We start from the raw sequence: 16,603 nt of genomic DNA, 5'->3' as shown, positions 1-16,603 counted from the left end.
TGATCCACAACTTACTAGTAGATGGCATCTACAAAAATTGACTTGGTAATTTTGTTTCCTGTTTGCTGTCCAATATGATGAGCACCAGTTTCAGTTACCTACTTTTTCATCAACTCTAATTAAGAAACATCCAAGTAAGTACTAGCTCATTACTTTTTTTCATTAGATGTGTGATGTATGAAGATTATTCTGACACTTATCCTATGTAACGAAAATGAATTGATAGTATTGTTAATTTTATGATTGTAGTACCAGCTATAATCGCCAAATATGAAATGATGAAACAATAATGGATAAATGAAAGCGCTAATATTCAATTTAAGGTTTCTTCCAATACTTGCCTTACTTTCGCCTCTCGATTATCTTTTATTCTTGTGTGTACCTTACCTAACCACATATTTGTTTGTAACTTCTTATGCCAAGTGATTTTATTTTCTTCTACCGTTATTCAATCTCTAGGTGAACTAAATTAGCTTAAATGTCTACATTATGTTTCAGTCATATTGTATTGATATTATTGCTTTTGAATTTTTGAATTTGCTAACTAATGATTTGTATGTTGCTGGGTTTTTGGGGTTTTTTTCAGCCATCCGTTGTGTGGTCTAAATTATGTTGCATTGGACCTAAGCCATGACGAATGGAGAAAGTGTAACATCCTTGGTAGTTGGAATACTCAGACTCAGATATACATTGAGTTGCAGTCTGCTGGGGCAACCCCAGTGCATGAGGAAGGTATGTCACCTACTATTTATTTAAAACTGAATGGTACCTATTACATTTATCTGTGTAATGGTTGTTAGCGTGGAGTTAATAGCAGGCATCATATGAAATCTAATATGTTTGCATTGTTGGCTAGTTACAACGGGATAAAGTATAAAGTGTTTTGTTTTGTTTTTTGTTTTTTTGTTGTTGTTTTTTTTTTTTTGTTGTTGTGTGTTTAAAGTTATTTCTCTTCACTCCCATGATACCTTTTATGAAAAATATTATGCTGATCGCCAATGAGAATATGAGTTTCAATTCTGATTGTGAGAATGTCATTTCTCCAAACAGTAACAGTATTATCAAGTATGTTTCTATTGTATGAAATAGTAAAATAAATATTAAGTTGGTGTAAGATTAGCTTATCTTAAACCAGTGAATTGACAGAATATCAGCAATTAATAATGCAAGATAAAGATGAGCTGTTGCAACTCGAGTTCCAGGTAATGGGTGATTTTCCCCCATGATGATAATGATGAAGGTATAAATTAATAATATTAACAACTCATACATTATTTGATTTATTGGCTGCAAAGACTTCAGAGTAAAAGTCGTTTTTTAAGATGAAAAATCGAACAGTTATACCTCTTTTATCTGACTCGTTGGATGTGACTTTCAGCATATCACAGCAAATCCATGAAGACAACGACAAGAAGTCATTCCTTGAAACATTTGGGAAAATTACATTCTTTTGTAATCACATTATTCTCAGATACTTTCATATTTGTTGTTTTCTTTTATTTCTACATGACAATAATTGTCAATTGGGGATTCAGTAAAACAAAGTTTTCAAAATAATAATAATATACTCACATCCCAAAATACTCTTCCCCCCCCCCCCCCCCCCCCCTCCTCTCTCTCTCTCTCTCTCTCTCTCTCTCTCTCCTCTCTTCTCTCTCTCTCTCTCTTTCATCGCCATTTCCAGTTGTGGGTTCCTTCCCAATATAATTTCTTCTTCTAATCCTTCAGACACTGGCGGTATTTCACCATTTCATTGGAATGGGAATGATACAAACTCTTCAAATGAAAGCATCACTGATGAAGAAATGCCACTGATTCTGCTGCAGCCAGATCCAGAAATAGATGCCACCGATTCTGAACCTGAGGTAGATGAAGCTGAAGAAACAATAGAAGTCGGCAATTCCCAAATACATTGTTTGTGGAGGAATGCACTGCTTGGAAAAAGAACAAAATTCCACACATAGTCCTCATCATCCTGGCAGATACGTCTTAGTCTTAGTAGCTGTGAAAATGGAATTGAATCCTTGCATTTGGTGGGATGTGAGGACGGGTAGAGAAGGCGACTGTCCGTTTCCTTGTAGTTGATAGACGTCTTGAGTCCACATTGGGTGAGGGAAACTGCGATGTGAGTGAGGAAGGCTACGTGAGTGGTGGATATCTGATGAGTGTACTTTATTGCTGGATGGAAGTTGTTGAGGGCAGTGATGAATTTGTTGAGTTGCATTTTAGTCACCTCGCCCTAGCTCGACTTGTGGCGCTGCACTGCGGCTGATGCCTAGGTTATTCCAGCCTTCCCTTGGTATAGACCCTAGATACAAATTTTCCATGAATAAAGGGAATTTTATTTTATTTATTTATTATTATTATAAGAATATACTGAAAATAACTGAACTTGTGAACGCAGTTTTAAAGTACGGCTTCTTAAATTGTAACACGGACTATAAGACGTGGGTGGGCATTTCATAATAGTTTTAGGATTGATTGAATTAATGCGATAACGTTTCCACATCTTCATATATTTCATCTCTGCCACTTTATCATTCATCGCAGTCCTTGTGTCAGACTAATATTGATGGTGTGTGTCAAGGTAAAGTGCTCACAACATCCGCCAGCCGGATATAACGTACCAACACACAAAACCATGTGTTACAGTCTGATTGAGATTGATAGAATTTTGTGATTAGTACTCATAAAAATGGCTGGCTAAAAACAATAACAAAGAGCTGAGTGGCGTTAATTACGTTTCATCAATAAGTTAATGAAGGCTGCGCGTTGATTTGATTGACTCAAAACAAAAACGACTTCCATTACAGCATGACCATTTCACAATCATTGTGTCCCCTCACCAACATTAGATTGAGATAATATATCATCATAATATGATCTCTTCATCATCACCATCTACACCATCATAAAAGGGAACAAATATGAGGAAAAAAAACAACAACAAAAAAAAAACAAAAACAACAACAACAACAACAAAAAAACTGGTTCCAATCTCAATGGGTACCAAACTTGTGTAATAGATTTTCTGGTCTCAGCCATGGCATCTTATTTTCTAAATAAATCATGATCGCCAATCAAAGAGCATAATCTATCCTCGTTCGTATTTCCTTCGCGAAGATTCGACCTTCGCTCATCCAACAACCCCCCCCCCCCCCCCCCCCCCACCCCACCTCCGCCGGACTTTTTCACCTCGCCCCCTCCACCGCCCCCTGCTGTTTCACTACAGCTTTCTACTACTACTACTACTACTACTACTACTACTACTACTACTACTACTACTACTACTACTACTACTACTACTACTACTACTACTACTACTACTACTACTACTACCACTAATATGTCTTATATCTTCCATTATTTTCTGGAAGTTTCTGTTCCCTGACGCTGACCTTTTCTTATCAATCAGATCACCCCCCTGGGGCACCCTATCCTCTACCCACGCCACGCTAGCATTTCATTCATACTGCAACCACCATTGAGTACAGACGATACAAGTTATTTTTCATTATATTTTATTTGTTTTCCGCGTTTATTTGTGTATTGTTATGCTGTCGAAGGGTTTGTACCCAAAACGTCCATTGTCTGTTTTGTTCCCATACGAAGCCTTTCCATTTTCACTCTTTCGTTAGTATTTTACGATCACCGGCTTCAGGCAGCCCTTACCGTTTTTAATTCAGAAAAGTGAGTGGAGCAGGCACTTATGTTGGTAACAACAAGATATGAAGTGAGTAGAAAAGTGCCAGAAGACAATAGAGAATAAAAAATTTTTTTTCGCGGCGGTGGTGGGGTTTGAACCTGCGACCTTATTGGTACGACAACTCCGCCTGGCAGGTGAGAGCGTGGCTCTACCGTGTGAGCTATCCACGAACACAAAAATATTCGTTTCAAACCCAAAGTCATTTCTAGATCCCTCTCTCACCCACTTCTTGAGATCGCCGATTCGTTCGCCACCATCGCGAAGTAATTTTGACCAGCAGTTAAGCTTAATAGCCAATATTCTCATCACAAACATATAACATAGAAACGATTGAGACATTGAGTATGCTCCGGTGTATGGGGTGAATTTTTAATTCAGAAAAGTGAGTGGAGCAGGCACTTATGTTGGTAACAACAAGATATGAAGTGAGTAGAAAAGTGCCAGAAGACAATAGAGAATAAAAAAATTTTTTTTCGCGGCGGTGGTGGGGTTTGAACCTGCGACCTTATTGGTACGACAACTCCGCCTGGCAGGTGAGAGCGTGGCTCTACCGTGTGAGCTATCCACGAACACAAAAATATTCGTTTCAAACCCAAAGTCATTTCTAGATCCCTCTCTCACCCACTTCTTGAGATCGCCGATTCGTTCGCCACCATCGCGAAGTAATTTTGACCAGCAGTTAAGCTTAATAGCCAATATTCTCATCACAAACATATAACATAGAAACGATTGAGACATTGAGTATGCTCCGGTGTATGGGGTGAATTTTTAATTCAGAAAAGTGAGTGGAGCAGGCACTTATGTTGGTAACAACAAGATATGAAGTGAGTAGAAAAGTGCCAGAAGACAATAGAGAATAAAAAAATTTTTCGCGGCGGTGGTGGGGTTTGAACCTGCGACCTTATTGGTACGACAACTCCGCCTGGCAGGTGAGAGCGTGGCTCTACCGTGTGAGCTATCCACGAACACAAAAATATTCGTTTCAAACCCAAAGTCATTTCTAGATCCCTCTCTCACCCACTTCTTGAGATCGCCGATTCGTTCGCCACCATCGCGAAGTAATTTTGACCAGCAGTTAAGCTTAATAGCCAATATTCTCATCACAAACATATAACATAGAAACGATTGAGACATTGAGTATGCTCCGGTGTATGGGGTGAATTTTTAATTCAGAAAAGTGAGTGGAGCAGGCACTTATGTTGGTAACAACAAGATATGAAGTGAGTAGAAAAGTGCCAGAAGACAATAGAGAATAAAAAATTTTTTCGCGGCGGTGGTGGGGTTTGAACCTGCGACCTTATTGGTACGACAACTCCGCCTGGCAGGTGAGAGCGTGGCTCTACCGTGTGAGCTATCCACGAACACAAAAATATTCGTTTCAAACCCAAAGTCATTTCTAGATCCCTCTCTCACCCACTTCTTGAGATCGCCGATTCGTTCGCCACCATCGCGAAGTAATTTTGACCAGCAGTTAAGCTTAATAGCCAATATTCTCATCACAAACAGATATCTAGAAATGACTTGGTTTGAAAGCGGTATTTTGTGTTGGGATTTGCTACAGGGAAGAGTGAGTGACCGCCAGGCCTAGTTGTCGTACCAGATATGGTGGGGTAAAAGTGCCCCAGCAAGCAAAAAATATAATTCTATTGTTTCGGCACGTTTTTAACCTGCATTAGTTGTACGACAACTCCCCCTGGTTCTGTAAAAATTGCCCCTAACCTGGAGCTACTCAACGAACACAAAAATTATATCGTTTCTAGAAGAATATCTATTAAGCATCTCACTGCTGTCACCAATACTTCGCGATGGTTCGACCCACCATCGGCGATATTGAAGAAGTTGTTTATAGCCATTCTGCATCAAACATATACTGGGTTTAAACGAACATTAGTGCTCGTGATAGCTCACATTCTGAATTAGAAACCACGCTCCATGCAGCGAGGCACTAATGTGTAACAACAAGATTTCTATGTATATGTATAGATGTCCAAGCATAGAGAATAAAAATTGCTATTAATCGTCTTGATGGTGGTTTGAAATACTCTGCGACCTTGATTGGTCGAACGAATCGCGCTCAGAGGGGTGAGAGAGGGATCTAGAATGACTTCGGTTGAAACAAAAATTATTGTTTCTGGATACTCAAGTCACGTAGATCCCCTCTCACCTCCAGCGAGTTTCGTACCAATAAGTCGCCAGGATTCAAACCCACCACCGCCGACGAAGAAATAATTTTTATATTCTCTATTGTCTTCTGCACATTTCTACACTTCATATCCTTGTTGTTTACAACATAAGTGCCTGCTCCACTTCACTTTTCTGAATTAAAAATCCCCAAACACCGGAGCATACCAATGTCTCAATCGTTTCTATGTTTTATGATGTATTGATGAGAAATTGGCATTAAGCTTAACTGTAGGTCAAAATTACTTCGCGATGGTGGTCGAACGAATCGGCGATCTCAAGAAGTGGTGAGAGAGGGATCTAGAAATGACTTTGGTTTGAAACGAATATTTTTGTGTTCGTGGATAGCTCACACGGTAGAGCCACGCTCTCACCTGCCAGGCGGAGTTGTCGTACCAATAAGGTCGCAGGTTCAAACCCCACCACCGCCGCGAAAAAATTTTTTATTCTCTTGTCTTCTGCACTTTTCTACTCACTTCATATCTGTTGTTACCAACATAAGTGCCTGCTCCACTCACTTTTCTGAATTAAAAATTCACCCCATACCCGGAGCATACTCAATGTCTCAATCGTTTCTATGTATATGTTTGTGATGAAATATTGGCTATTAAGCTTAACTGCTGGTCAAAATTATTCGCGATGGTGGAACGAATCGCGATCTAAAGAAGTGAGTGAGAGAGGATCTAAAAATGATTGGTTTTAAACGAATATTTTTGTGTTGGTGAATAGCTCAAAACGGTAAGCCAACGCTCACTGCAGGCGGAGTTTGTCGTACAACTAAGGTCGCACCGGTTCAAACCCCACCACCCCGCAAAAATTTTATTCTCTATTGTCTCTGCACTTTTCTACTCACTTCATATCTGTTGTTACCACATAAGTGCCTCTCCACTCACTTTTCTGAATTAAAAATTCACCCATACACGGAGCATACTCAATTCTCAATCGTTTCTATGTTAATTTGTGTGAGAATATGGCTATTAAGCTAACTGCTGTCAAAATACTTCGCGATGGGGCGAACGAATCGGCGTCTCAAAAGTGGTGAGAGAGGGATCTAGAAATGACTTTGGGTTTGAAACGAATATTTTTGTGTTCGTGGATAGCTCACACGGTAGAGCCACGCTCTCACCTGCCAGGCGGAGTTGTCGTACCAATAAGGTCGCAGGTTCAAAACCCCACCACGCCGCGAAAAAATTTTTATTCTCATTGTCTTCTGGCACTTTTCTACTCACTTCATATCTTGTTGTTACCAACATAAGTGCCTGCTCCACTCACTTTTCTGAATTAAAAATTCACACCCATACACCGGAGCATACTCAATGTCTCAATCGTTTCTATGTTATATGTTTGTGATGAGATATTGGCTATTAAGCTAACTGCGGGTCAAAATTACTTCGCGATGGTGGTGAACGAATCGGCGCAAGAATGGTGAAGAGGGATCTAGAAATGACTTTGGTTGAAACGAATATTTTTGTGTTCGTGGATAGCTCACACGTTAGAGCCACGCTCTCACCTGCCAGGCGGAGTTGTCGTACCAATAAGGTCGCAGGTCAAACCCACCACCGCCGCGAAAAAAATTTTTTATTCTCTATTGTCTTCTGGCACTTTTCTACATCACTCATATCTTGTTGTTACCAACATTAAGTGCCTGCTCCACTCACTTTTCTGAATTAAAAAATTCACCCCATACACCGAGCATACTCAATGTCTCAATCGTTTCTATGTTTAATGTTGTGATGAGAATTGGCTATTAAGCTTAACTGCTGGTCAAATTACTTCGCGATGGTGGGAACGAATCGGCGATCTCAAGAAGTGGGTGAGAGAGGGATCTAGAAATGACTTTGGGTTTGAAACGAATATTTTTGTGTTCGTGGATAGCTCACACGGTAGAGCCACGCTCTCACCTGCCAGGCGGATTGTCGTACCAATAAGGTCGCAGGTTCAAACCCCACCACCGCCGCGAAAAATTTTTATTCTCTATTGTCTTCTGGCACTTTTCTACTCACTTCATATCTTGTTGTTACCAACATAAGTGCCTGCTCCACTCACTTTTCTGAATTAAAAATTCACCCCATACACCGGAGCATACTCAATGTCTCAATCGTTTCTATGTTATATGTTTGTGATGAGAATATTGGCTATTAAGCTTAACTGCTGGTCAAAATTACTTCGCGATGGTGGCGAACGAATCGGCGATCTCAAGAAGTGGTGAGAGAGGGATCTAGAAATGACTTTGGGTTTGAAACGAATATTTTTGTGTTCGTGGATAGCTCACACGGTAAGCCACGCTCTCACCTGCCAGGCGGAGTTGTCGTACCAATAAGGTCGCAGGTTCAAACCCCACCACCGCCGCGAAAAATTTTTATTCTCTATTGTCTTCTGGCACTTTTCTACTCACTTCATATCTTGTTGTTACCAACATAAGTGCCTGCTCCACTCACTTTTCTGAATTAAAAATTCACCCCATACACCGGAGCATACTCAATGTCTCAATCGTTTCTATGTTATATGTTTGTGATGAGAATATTGGCTATTAAGCTTAACTGCTGGTCAAAATTACTTCGCGATGGTGGCGAACGAATCGGCGATCTCAAGAAGTGGGTGAGAGAGGGATCTAGAAATGACTTTGGGTTTGAAACGAATATTTTTGTGTTCGTGGATAGCTCACACGGTAGAGCCACGCTCTCACCTGCCAGGCGGAGTTGTCGTACCAATAAGGTCGCAGGTTCAAACCCCACCACCGCCGCGAAAAAAATTTTTATTCTCTATTGTCTTCTGGCACTTTTCTACTCACTTCATATCTTGTTGTTACCAACATAAGTGCCTGCTCCACTCACTTTTCTGAATTAAAAATTCACCCCATACACCGGAGCATACTCAATGTCTCAATCGTTTCTATGTTATATGTTTGTGATGAGAATATTGGCTATTAAGCTTAACTGCTGGTCAAAATTACTTCGCGATGGTGGCGAACGAATCGGCGATCTCAAGAAGTGGGTGAGAGAGGGATCTAGAAATGACTTTGGGTTTGAAACGAATATTTTTGTGTTCATGGATAGCTCACACGGTAGAGCCACGCTCTCACCTGCCAGGCGGAGTTGTCGTCCCAAAATAAGGTCGCAGGTTCAAACCCCACCACCGCCGCGAAAAAAATTTTTATTCTCTATTGTCTTCTGGCACTTTTCTACTCACTTCATATCTTGTTGTTACCAACACAAGTGCCTGCTCCACTCACTTTTCTGAATTAAAATTCACCCCATACACCGGAGCATACTCAATGTCTCAATCGTTTCTATGTTATATGTTTGTGATGAGAATATTGGCTATTAAGCTTAACTGCTGGTCAAAATTACTTCGCGATGGTGGCGAACGAATCGGCGATCTCAAGAAGTGGGTGAGAGAGGGATCTAGAAATGACTTTGGGTTTGAAACGAATATTTTTGTGTTCGTGGATAGCTCACACGGTAGAGCCACGCTCTCACCGGCCAGGCGGAGTTGTCGTACCAATAAGGTCGCGGGTTCAAGCCCCATCACCGCCGCGAAAAAAATGTTATTTCTCTATTGTCTTCTGGCACTTTCCTACTCACTTCATATCTTGTCCTTACCGTTTTCTACTTTTCCTGTCCCGAATTTCAAATGACGGAATGAAGAAAGACGAGACAATGAAAGAGCTTTCACTTTCAGTTCTGGCGCCACGCATCAGTGATCATGCGCGTTGGATGAACCGAAATATAGTGCCAGTTTGGCGTTTCAACACCAAATTTGGTCTTTTTCTCAGGATTGAACAAATTCACTTCTTTAATTAATTGATAAAGTTATTAAACAAATCTCACGTACACCGACAAAAAAGGTGAAACCAAGGGACTTCCCTGCGACTAGTATGGGACAGGAAATGCTGATTTATTTGTCGTAGAGCAAGTTATTTTAAAAAATGGCATTTTCCATAATTTTGGTACCGTCAACGCCCGTGGCCAGGTCAGAACTGACCAATTGGATTCAGTAGTCTGATGTAACGCCGCCCGGCAACGGCGGCCATCTTGGTTCTAAACAAAGAAAATCATTACTTTTTATTCTTCATGCTGGCTAGAACTTTTCATATGCCTTGTGATCAGAATGTGTAGAAGTGAAAACATAATCAAATTTATGTTTTTTTATCCTCTGGATACGCTTTTATACTCGCCGGAGAAATAGACAGATTGCGCATCAGGGCGCTAACGGGGCCGATTAGAGATAGACGACGATTGGGATTGTTTGGAAGCTTTAACCCTTTGCCCACTAGTCACTATGACATCCGAAATGCTTTCGCCTTCTACATCTACGCCAGAACAGAAATAGAGGGTGGAGCCTACCATGATATAACATTTTATGGAGCCCTAATTTCGTCATATCAGTTCTGTCCACTGACAGGTGGATATCGCTTTCCAGAACTTGTGTCCTTATATGAAATTCTGAGTTTTTGACCAATCAACGATTGCTCTTTTGATAGCTCGCTTGTCAAAATGAGTCAGCTCAACCCTTGATTTATGTACAGGCATCACAGGCGGTATATGTTGTGTAACTTCAAAGACCACGATTGACCGAAAGCGATGAATGGAAGCCCTACTGTGGCGTGGAGAACGAGGTCTTGTATGTATCTTCTTCTTCTAGGTTTCATGCCTGGTCCAGGCTTCGGATACTGCATGAATTATCTCTCTCCATTCCTCCCTGTCTCTTGCTTTTTCAAACAGCTCTTGGATTGTTAGGTTGGTGAAGCCCTTCAGTTGGTCTATGAGTGTTTTTCTTTGTCTCCCCCGGGCGCGTTTACCAGGTATTTTTCCACAACTTGCCAGGTATTCATTCTTATCTTTCCTTACTATGTGTCCGAAAAAGGATAGTTGTCGATCCACTATTAAGGGCATTAGTTTCCTTTGTTGGTATGTTTGTTTTAGCACTTCTTCGTTCGTTTTGTGTGCGGTATACGATATTCTCTGCATCCTTCTCAAGCACCACATTTCAAAAGCTTCAATGTTCTTTTGTGTTTCTGCATTTGTAGTCCAGCTTTCGCATCCGTAGAACAAGATTGGCCACACGTAGCACTTCAAGACTCGGAATTGTATGTATAGTTACGTCATATCTCAACGCTCGTGAATTCTTAGTACGGCTGGACTCACAATCAAAACACGAAATATGTGTTTTAAACTCTTGAATCAATCGAGTTACATCAGTGCGTTCGTCTCATTGAGAAATGAAAAACGATATATAAATCAAGAACATCGACCGGAAAACAAGGAAATTATCATAAAATTATAAAATTTGAGAAAGCTGTTTTCAAAATCAAATATATTACAAAAAAGGTTATTTCTAGACCGATTTTTATGAGACAAAGACAATTTTTCTCCACTTTTCAAGCTGATTCCAACAATGAGGTTTTGAAATTTATCGCGATAAGATTATTTGTCATTATTTTTTTTTAATACCCAATTGACTGCTCAGGAAATGAATACGTAATCCTTGGCGGCTAGCGAGTAGGTGTTAAATTTTGCATACCCTTTCCCACGTAGACGCACATACACACACACACACACACACACACACACACACACACACCGACTTATCGTCGTCTAGCATCCTATTGTTCGGCTCGACGATTAAAAGGGGTTCGTATCGTCGCTAAAATAATTACAAAATACATATATTTAAAATATATTTATAGTAATGTGAATTAAATATTTTAATGCTCTAATATACAAGAATGATCATTATTATGATTTATTACGGTGTTAATTGAATTAGACCTTTAAAACTGAAGTTTAATCTGACACCCTACTCGCTGTTATCATTCGAGTCTAAGTTGTAATAAGGCAACTTTGGCCAGAAGTGAAAGACATACATTGTGTGTTCAGTCTCTGTGTGTGTGTGTGTGTGTGTGTGTGTGTGTGTGTGTGTGTGCGTCTGCATGGGAAAGGGTAAGCAAAATTTAACACCTACTCGCTAGCCGCCAAGGATTACGTATTCATTTCCCGAGCAGTCAATTGGGTATTTTAAAAAATAATGACAAATAATCTTATCGCGATAAATTTGAAAACCTCATTGTTGGAATCAGCTTGAAAAGTGGAGAAAGATTGTCTTTGTCTCATAAAAATCGGTCTAGAAATAACCTTTTTTGTAATATATTTGATTTTGAAAATAGCTTTCTCAAATTTTATAATTTTATGATAATTTCCTTATTTTCCGGTCGATGTTCTTGATTTATATATCGTTTTTCATTTCTCAATGAGACGAACGCACTGATGTAACTCGATTGATTCAAGAGTTTAAAACACAGATTTCGAGTTTTGATTGTGAGTCCAGCCGTACTAAGAATTCACGAGCGTTGAGATATGACGTAACTATACATACAAGACCTCGTTCTCCACGCCACAGTGGGGCTTCCATTCATCGCTTTCGGTCAAACGTGGTCTTTGAAGTTACACAACATATACCGCCTGTGATGCCTTTACATAAATCAAGGGCTGAGCTGACTCATGTTGACAAGCGAGCTATCAAAAGAGCAATCCGTTGATTGGTCAAAAACTCAGGATTTCATATAAGGACATAAGTTCTTGAAAGCGATATCCACCCACCTGTCAGTGGACAGAACTGATATGATGAAATTAGGATCCATAAAATGTTATATCATGGTAGGCTCCACCCTCTATTTCTATTCTGGCGTAGATGTATAAGGCGATAGCATTTCGGATGTCATAATGACTAGTGGGCAAAGGGTTAAAGCTTCCAAACAATCCCAATCGTCGTCTATCTCTAACGGGACCCGTTGGCGCCCTGTCGCGCAAACTCAGTAATATTTCATACGGCGTCCGCCATTGTTCCGATAGTTTAGAGCCAGTGTTACTAAGTTACCATGCGTCATTAGGAAGGAAGAGACGTTACGGCTGTTGAAGAGTATTGGCACCAGTACTAGTATTAGTATTAGTCAGTACTGACCCCCAGACGCCGGTGCCTGGGGGTCAGTACTGACGAATAACCACTCCGTTATTATTATTATTATTATTATTATTATTTTTATTATTATTATTATTATTATTATTATTATTATTATTAATCTTCCTGTATAACTACAAATACTGGTGCTCCTCAAGGTTGTGTATTGTCCCCTGTATTATTTACAATATACACGAATGACTGTAGAAGTCAAAACCTGAGTGTACCTTTAATAAAATTTGCAGATGACACCGCTCTTCAAGGCCTCATAACAAATGGCAACGAAGTGGCTTATAGGCAAGAAATTGATAGATTTGTGTCTTGGTGTGATGCCCACCACCTAGAGCTTAACATAAGCAAGACAAAGGAGCTAGTGATTGACTTTAGGAGAGTGAAGGAACCGATAGAACCGTTAAAATTAAAGGACCAATTCGTCCAGCGAGTTCCTCACTACAAATACCTTGGTGTAACGATTGATGACAGGCTCAAGTGGGATGAACACTTGAAAATATTAGGCATAAGATGTGCAGACGTACATATTTTTTATCAAAACTCTCTCAGTTTAGAAATAGATAAAACCCTCTGCACATTATTTTATAGAGCATTAATCGAAAGTGTTTTGTCATTTTGTATAACAGCTTGGGGAGGCAATTGCTTAGCAGTGGAAAGGAACAAAATAAATTCAAATATTAAAAAATCCATTAAACGCTATATAAATGATGTTGACGATGTAGATCTTTTATACGAGAAATTTTGTATAAATAAAATAACTAAAATATTAAATGACCAGTATCATCCACTAAGACCATCAATTATTATGTCAGAAAGAAGTGGTCGCCCTTTCTCTATTTCAACGAAAACAGAGAGACACCGAAAATCTTTTCTGCCGTCCAGTATTAGGCTTTATAACAACAAGCAATAATCATTTATATAATTATTTCTCATTTTTACTTTTTAAAAATATAAATATTAATTTATTAATTTATTTGTTTTGCAATCTTTTCAATTTTAAATTTATAGTGACAGTTTTAACTATTTTACAGTGTTGAAATTATTCATATTATAAAGCGCAGCTCTGGTTATAGAGCTGCTCCTTTTTTATATACATACATCCTATTTGCATTGTATTTTTATCTTATGTGTAAATTATAACACGTCTGTACAAAAAAATTTCCTTTTTGGGATGCAATAAAGTATTATTATTATTATATTATTATTATTATTATTATTATTATTATTATTATTATTATTATTATTATTATTATTATTATTATTATTATTATTATTATTATTATTATAATTATTATTATTATTATCATAATTATTATCATTGTTATTATTATTATTACTATTATCATTGTTATTATTATTAATATTATTATTGTTATTATCATCATTATTATTATTATAGGAAATTGTGGAATGAAATGAAAGAAATAGCATTCCTTTGTTGAAATCTGTAGTATTTTTCTATATAAAGTCATGGGGGCCAAATAGACCCCAAATCAGGAAATCGTACTTTTATTTCTAGTATTTTTCTCTTTAAAAGTCATGGGGTCCATTTGGACCCCAAATCAGAAAATCTCAAATTGCAGATAAGCATGCATGGTCATGGACCTCATCATTTTAGGAAAAGTCACCAAATTTCAGGTCTCTGTGTAAAAAATTGACTGTTTTATGAATAAAAAAACACCTTCCTTTTTGGCCCCCAAGTATGGAAATAGGGAATCTAAACTAAAAACGATTTCATATTTTGAAACTTATCTATACAGAATAACTTGCCTTGTACACAGGACACAGTAATTATTGCCACCAACAAGCCTATGATGACAGCCATCTTGTGCACTATTGATCCGTGGAGGTAACAGAAGATAAAATATAATTTAAGATTAAATACTTCGTCTTCTTCCTTTACTTGCAGTCCACCTTGGGTGTATTGTCGTAAGTTTTACATAAGCAATATTTAACATGACATACAGTGCAACACGCGTTTGTCGAACACGCATTCGATAAATTCACGGGTTCAACGAACAAGGACAGAATTCCCAAATGATGTCCTTCATTGTCTTAGTAAATTTTCACCCCATCCACGAACCGCTTCACGGTTTCGACGAACTGAACTGAAACTTAGGGCACACTGGACATTAAGAGAAAGATAGATAGATAGAGAGAGAGAGAGAGAGAGAGAGAGAGAGAGAGAGAGAGAGAGAGATAGATAGAGAGAGAGATAGAGAGAGAGAGAGGGGAGAGAGAGAGAGAGAGAGAGAGAGAGAGAGAGAGAGAGAGAGAGAGAGAGCATGATAAGTTGCGTTGTGCCGTGGCCTTCGTGAACTTGTTATAGCATGAAACTGACTTTAAAAAAAACATAATCAAGCCAAAACTAGACGACGATCCTAAAAGAAAAAGTTGATTACTGTGAGATATATTCAAGAGCTCAAACAATAAAATCATTTATTTCATTGAACACCACTAACAACAACACCCTTTTCATATATTTTTTAAAACATGTGATCAAACTTGTAATGTAATATGAAGTTTTGGTCAGTCTCATGCATAGACATCTTAAGTGCTTGCCTTACCCAAAACAATCAGACCCACAATGTGAGTATTTACCACAATACGGTATGTTGACATAAAGGAATTGCATTGCGACACCTGACACCGTAATGCTTATTTTTCAATCGGCTGTTACAAGCACTGGATCGCCATGGACTCAGGCTATAGTTTTACGACGGGTACGCATGTGTAGACAAGTGCCTTCCCCCCGCCCTCCATTTTGCTGGTCCCCCACATCCTGCCATACTGTTATCCCGCGTGCCGTGTTGGATGGCCTGGTGGTGTGTATTTTGTTTTCTTAATGAGAAACTCAGGAGTGAATGATATTCATTATTTTTCAAACAAAAAGATATGAATCTATGCGATCAGGATGTGCAAACATTGAGATCATATAGAAAGAATGCGCTTGGCCAAGGAGTTCACAACATTGCCATCCGGAAGTATAACACAAACTATGTGTAACCATGAACGTTTATAGTCAGGTTAATACAGTTTAGTGAGAACAACTCACAAACGCGGATGGCAAGAACAATAACAAAGGCCTGAGTGACGTCATCTTCGAACTATCTATAGAGGGAACGGATTTGACATCACTCAGCTCTTTGTTTTTAGCCAGCCATTTGTATGAGTAGTTCTCACTAATCGTATCAATCAGACTATAACCGTTGAGGATTACATAAATTTTGTGTGTTGGTACGTTATGTCCGGCTGGCTGGTGCTATGAGTATTTTAACTGAGCGCATAGCATCAATACTTGTACAATAGGCTACATCACAATTTGTGTCTCATGTCGTGTTCGCGTATTCGTCGAAGCACGGATAGTGTAGTTCGTTGAATGCGTGTTGCGCTGTAATTACAACAAGAGATGAAGTGAGTAGAAAAGTGCCAGAAGACAATAGAGAATTTAAAAATTTCGCCGCGGTGATGGGGTTTGAACCTGGGACCTTATTGGTATGACAACTCCGCCTGGCCGGTGAGAGCGTGAAATCTACCTATGAGCTATCCACGAACACAAAATATGCACTGTAATTGTATATTGGGATAAATACGAATTGGCCGTGGCAAGCGATAATGAAATTGCAACTGGCTTGTGGTGTTTTAATTGGTGTCAAAAAAAATTCCACCACTCTTTAAAGATAAGTAGCTTTGAAAAACTTCTTAAAGGATTTTTTGTTGTGTTGGTAATTATTAACCTTTACCACC

The 16,603-nt window shown here is 39.0% G+C and overlaps 1 protein-coding gene across 1 annotated transcript; it reads right to left on the bottom strand.

Annotated features, from left to right (window-relative positions):
- Window positions 1-1,677: 1,677 nt before the first annotated feature.
- On the bottom strand, window positions 1,678-14,899 carry LOC144962304 (uncharacterized). The gene is made up of 2 exons (XM_078895207.1): window positions 14,627-14,899; window positions 1,678-2,308 (listed from the first exon to the last, which is right to left on the bottom strand). The coding sequence occupies exon 2, from the start codon at window positions 2,222-2,224 to the stop codon at window positions 1,751-1,753; it is 474 nt and encodes a 157-aa protein (XP_078751333.1). The 5' UTR covers window positions 2,225-2,308; window positions 14,627-14,899; the 3' UTR covers window positions 1,678-1,750.
- Window positions 14,900-16,603: the final 1,704 nt, after the last annotated feature.

This window comes from Berghia stephanieae, unplaced genomic scaffold (genome assembly GCF_034508935.2).
Source record: "Berghia stephanieae isolate SIO BIC M18660-M18661 unplaced genomic scaffold, UCSD_Bste_1.3 scaffold813, whole genome shotgun sequence".
NCBI classification, from domain to species: Eukaryota; Metazoa; Mollusca; class Gastropoda; order Nudibranchia; family Aeolidiidae; genus Berghia; species Berghia stephanieae.
This window is presented reverse-complemented; position numbering and strand designations above follow the sequence as displayed.

What these genes read in the sequence shown, in the direction of transcription:
- LOC144962304 (XM_078895207.1), bottom strand. Translation starts at nt 2,224, where the DNA reads ATGCAACTCAACAAATTCATCACTGCCCTCAACAACTTCCATCCAGCA.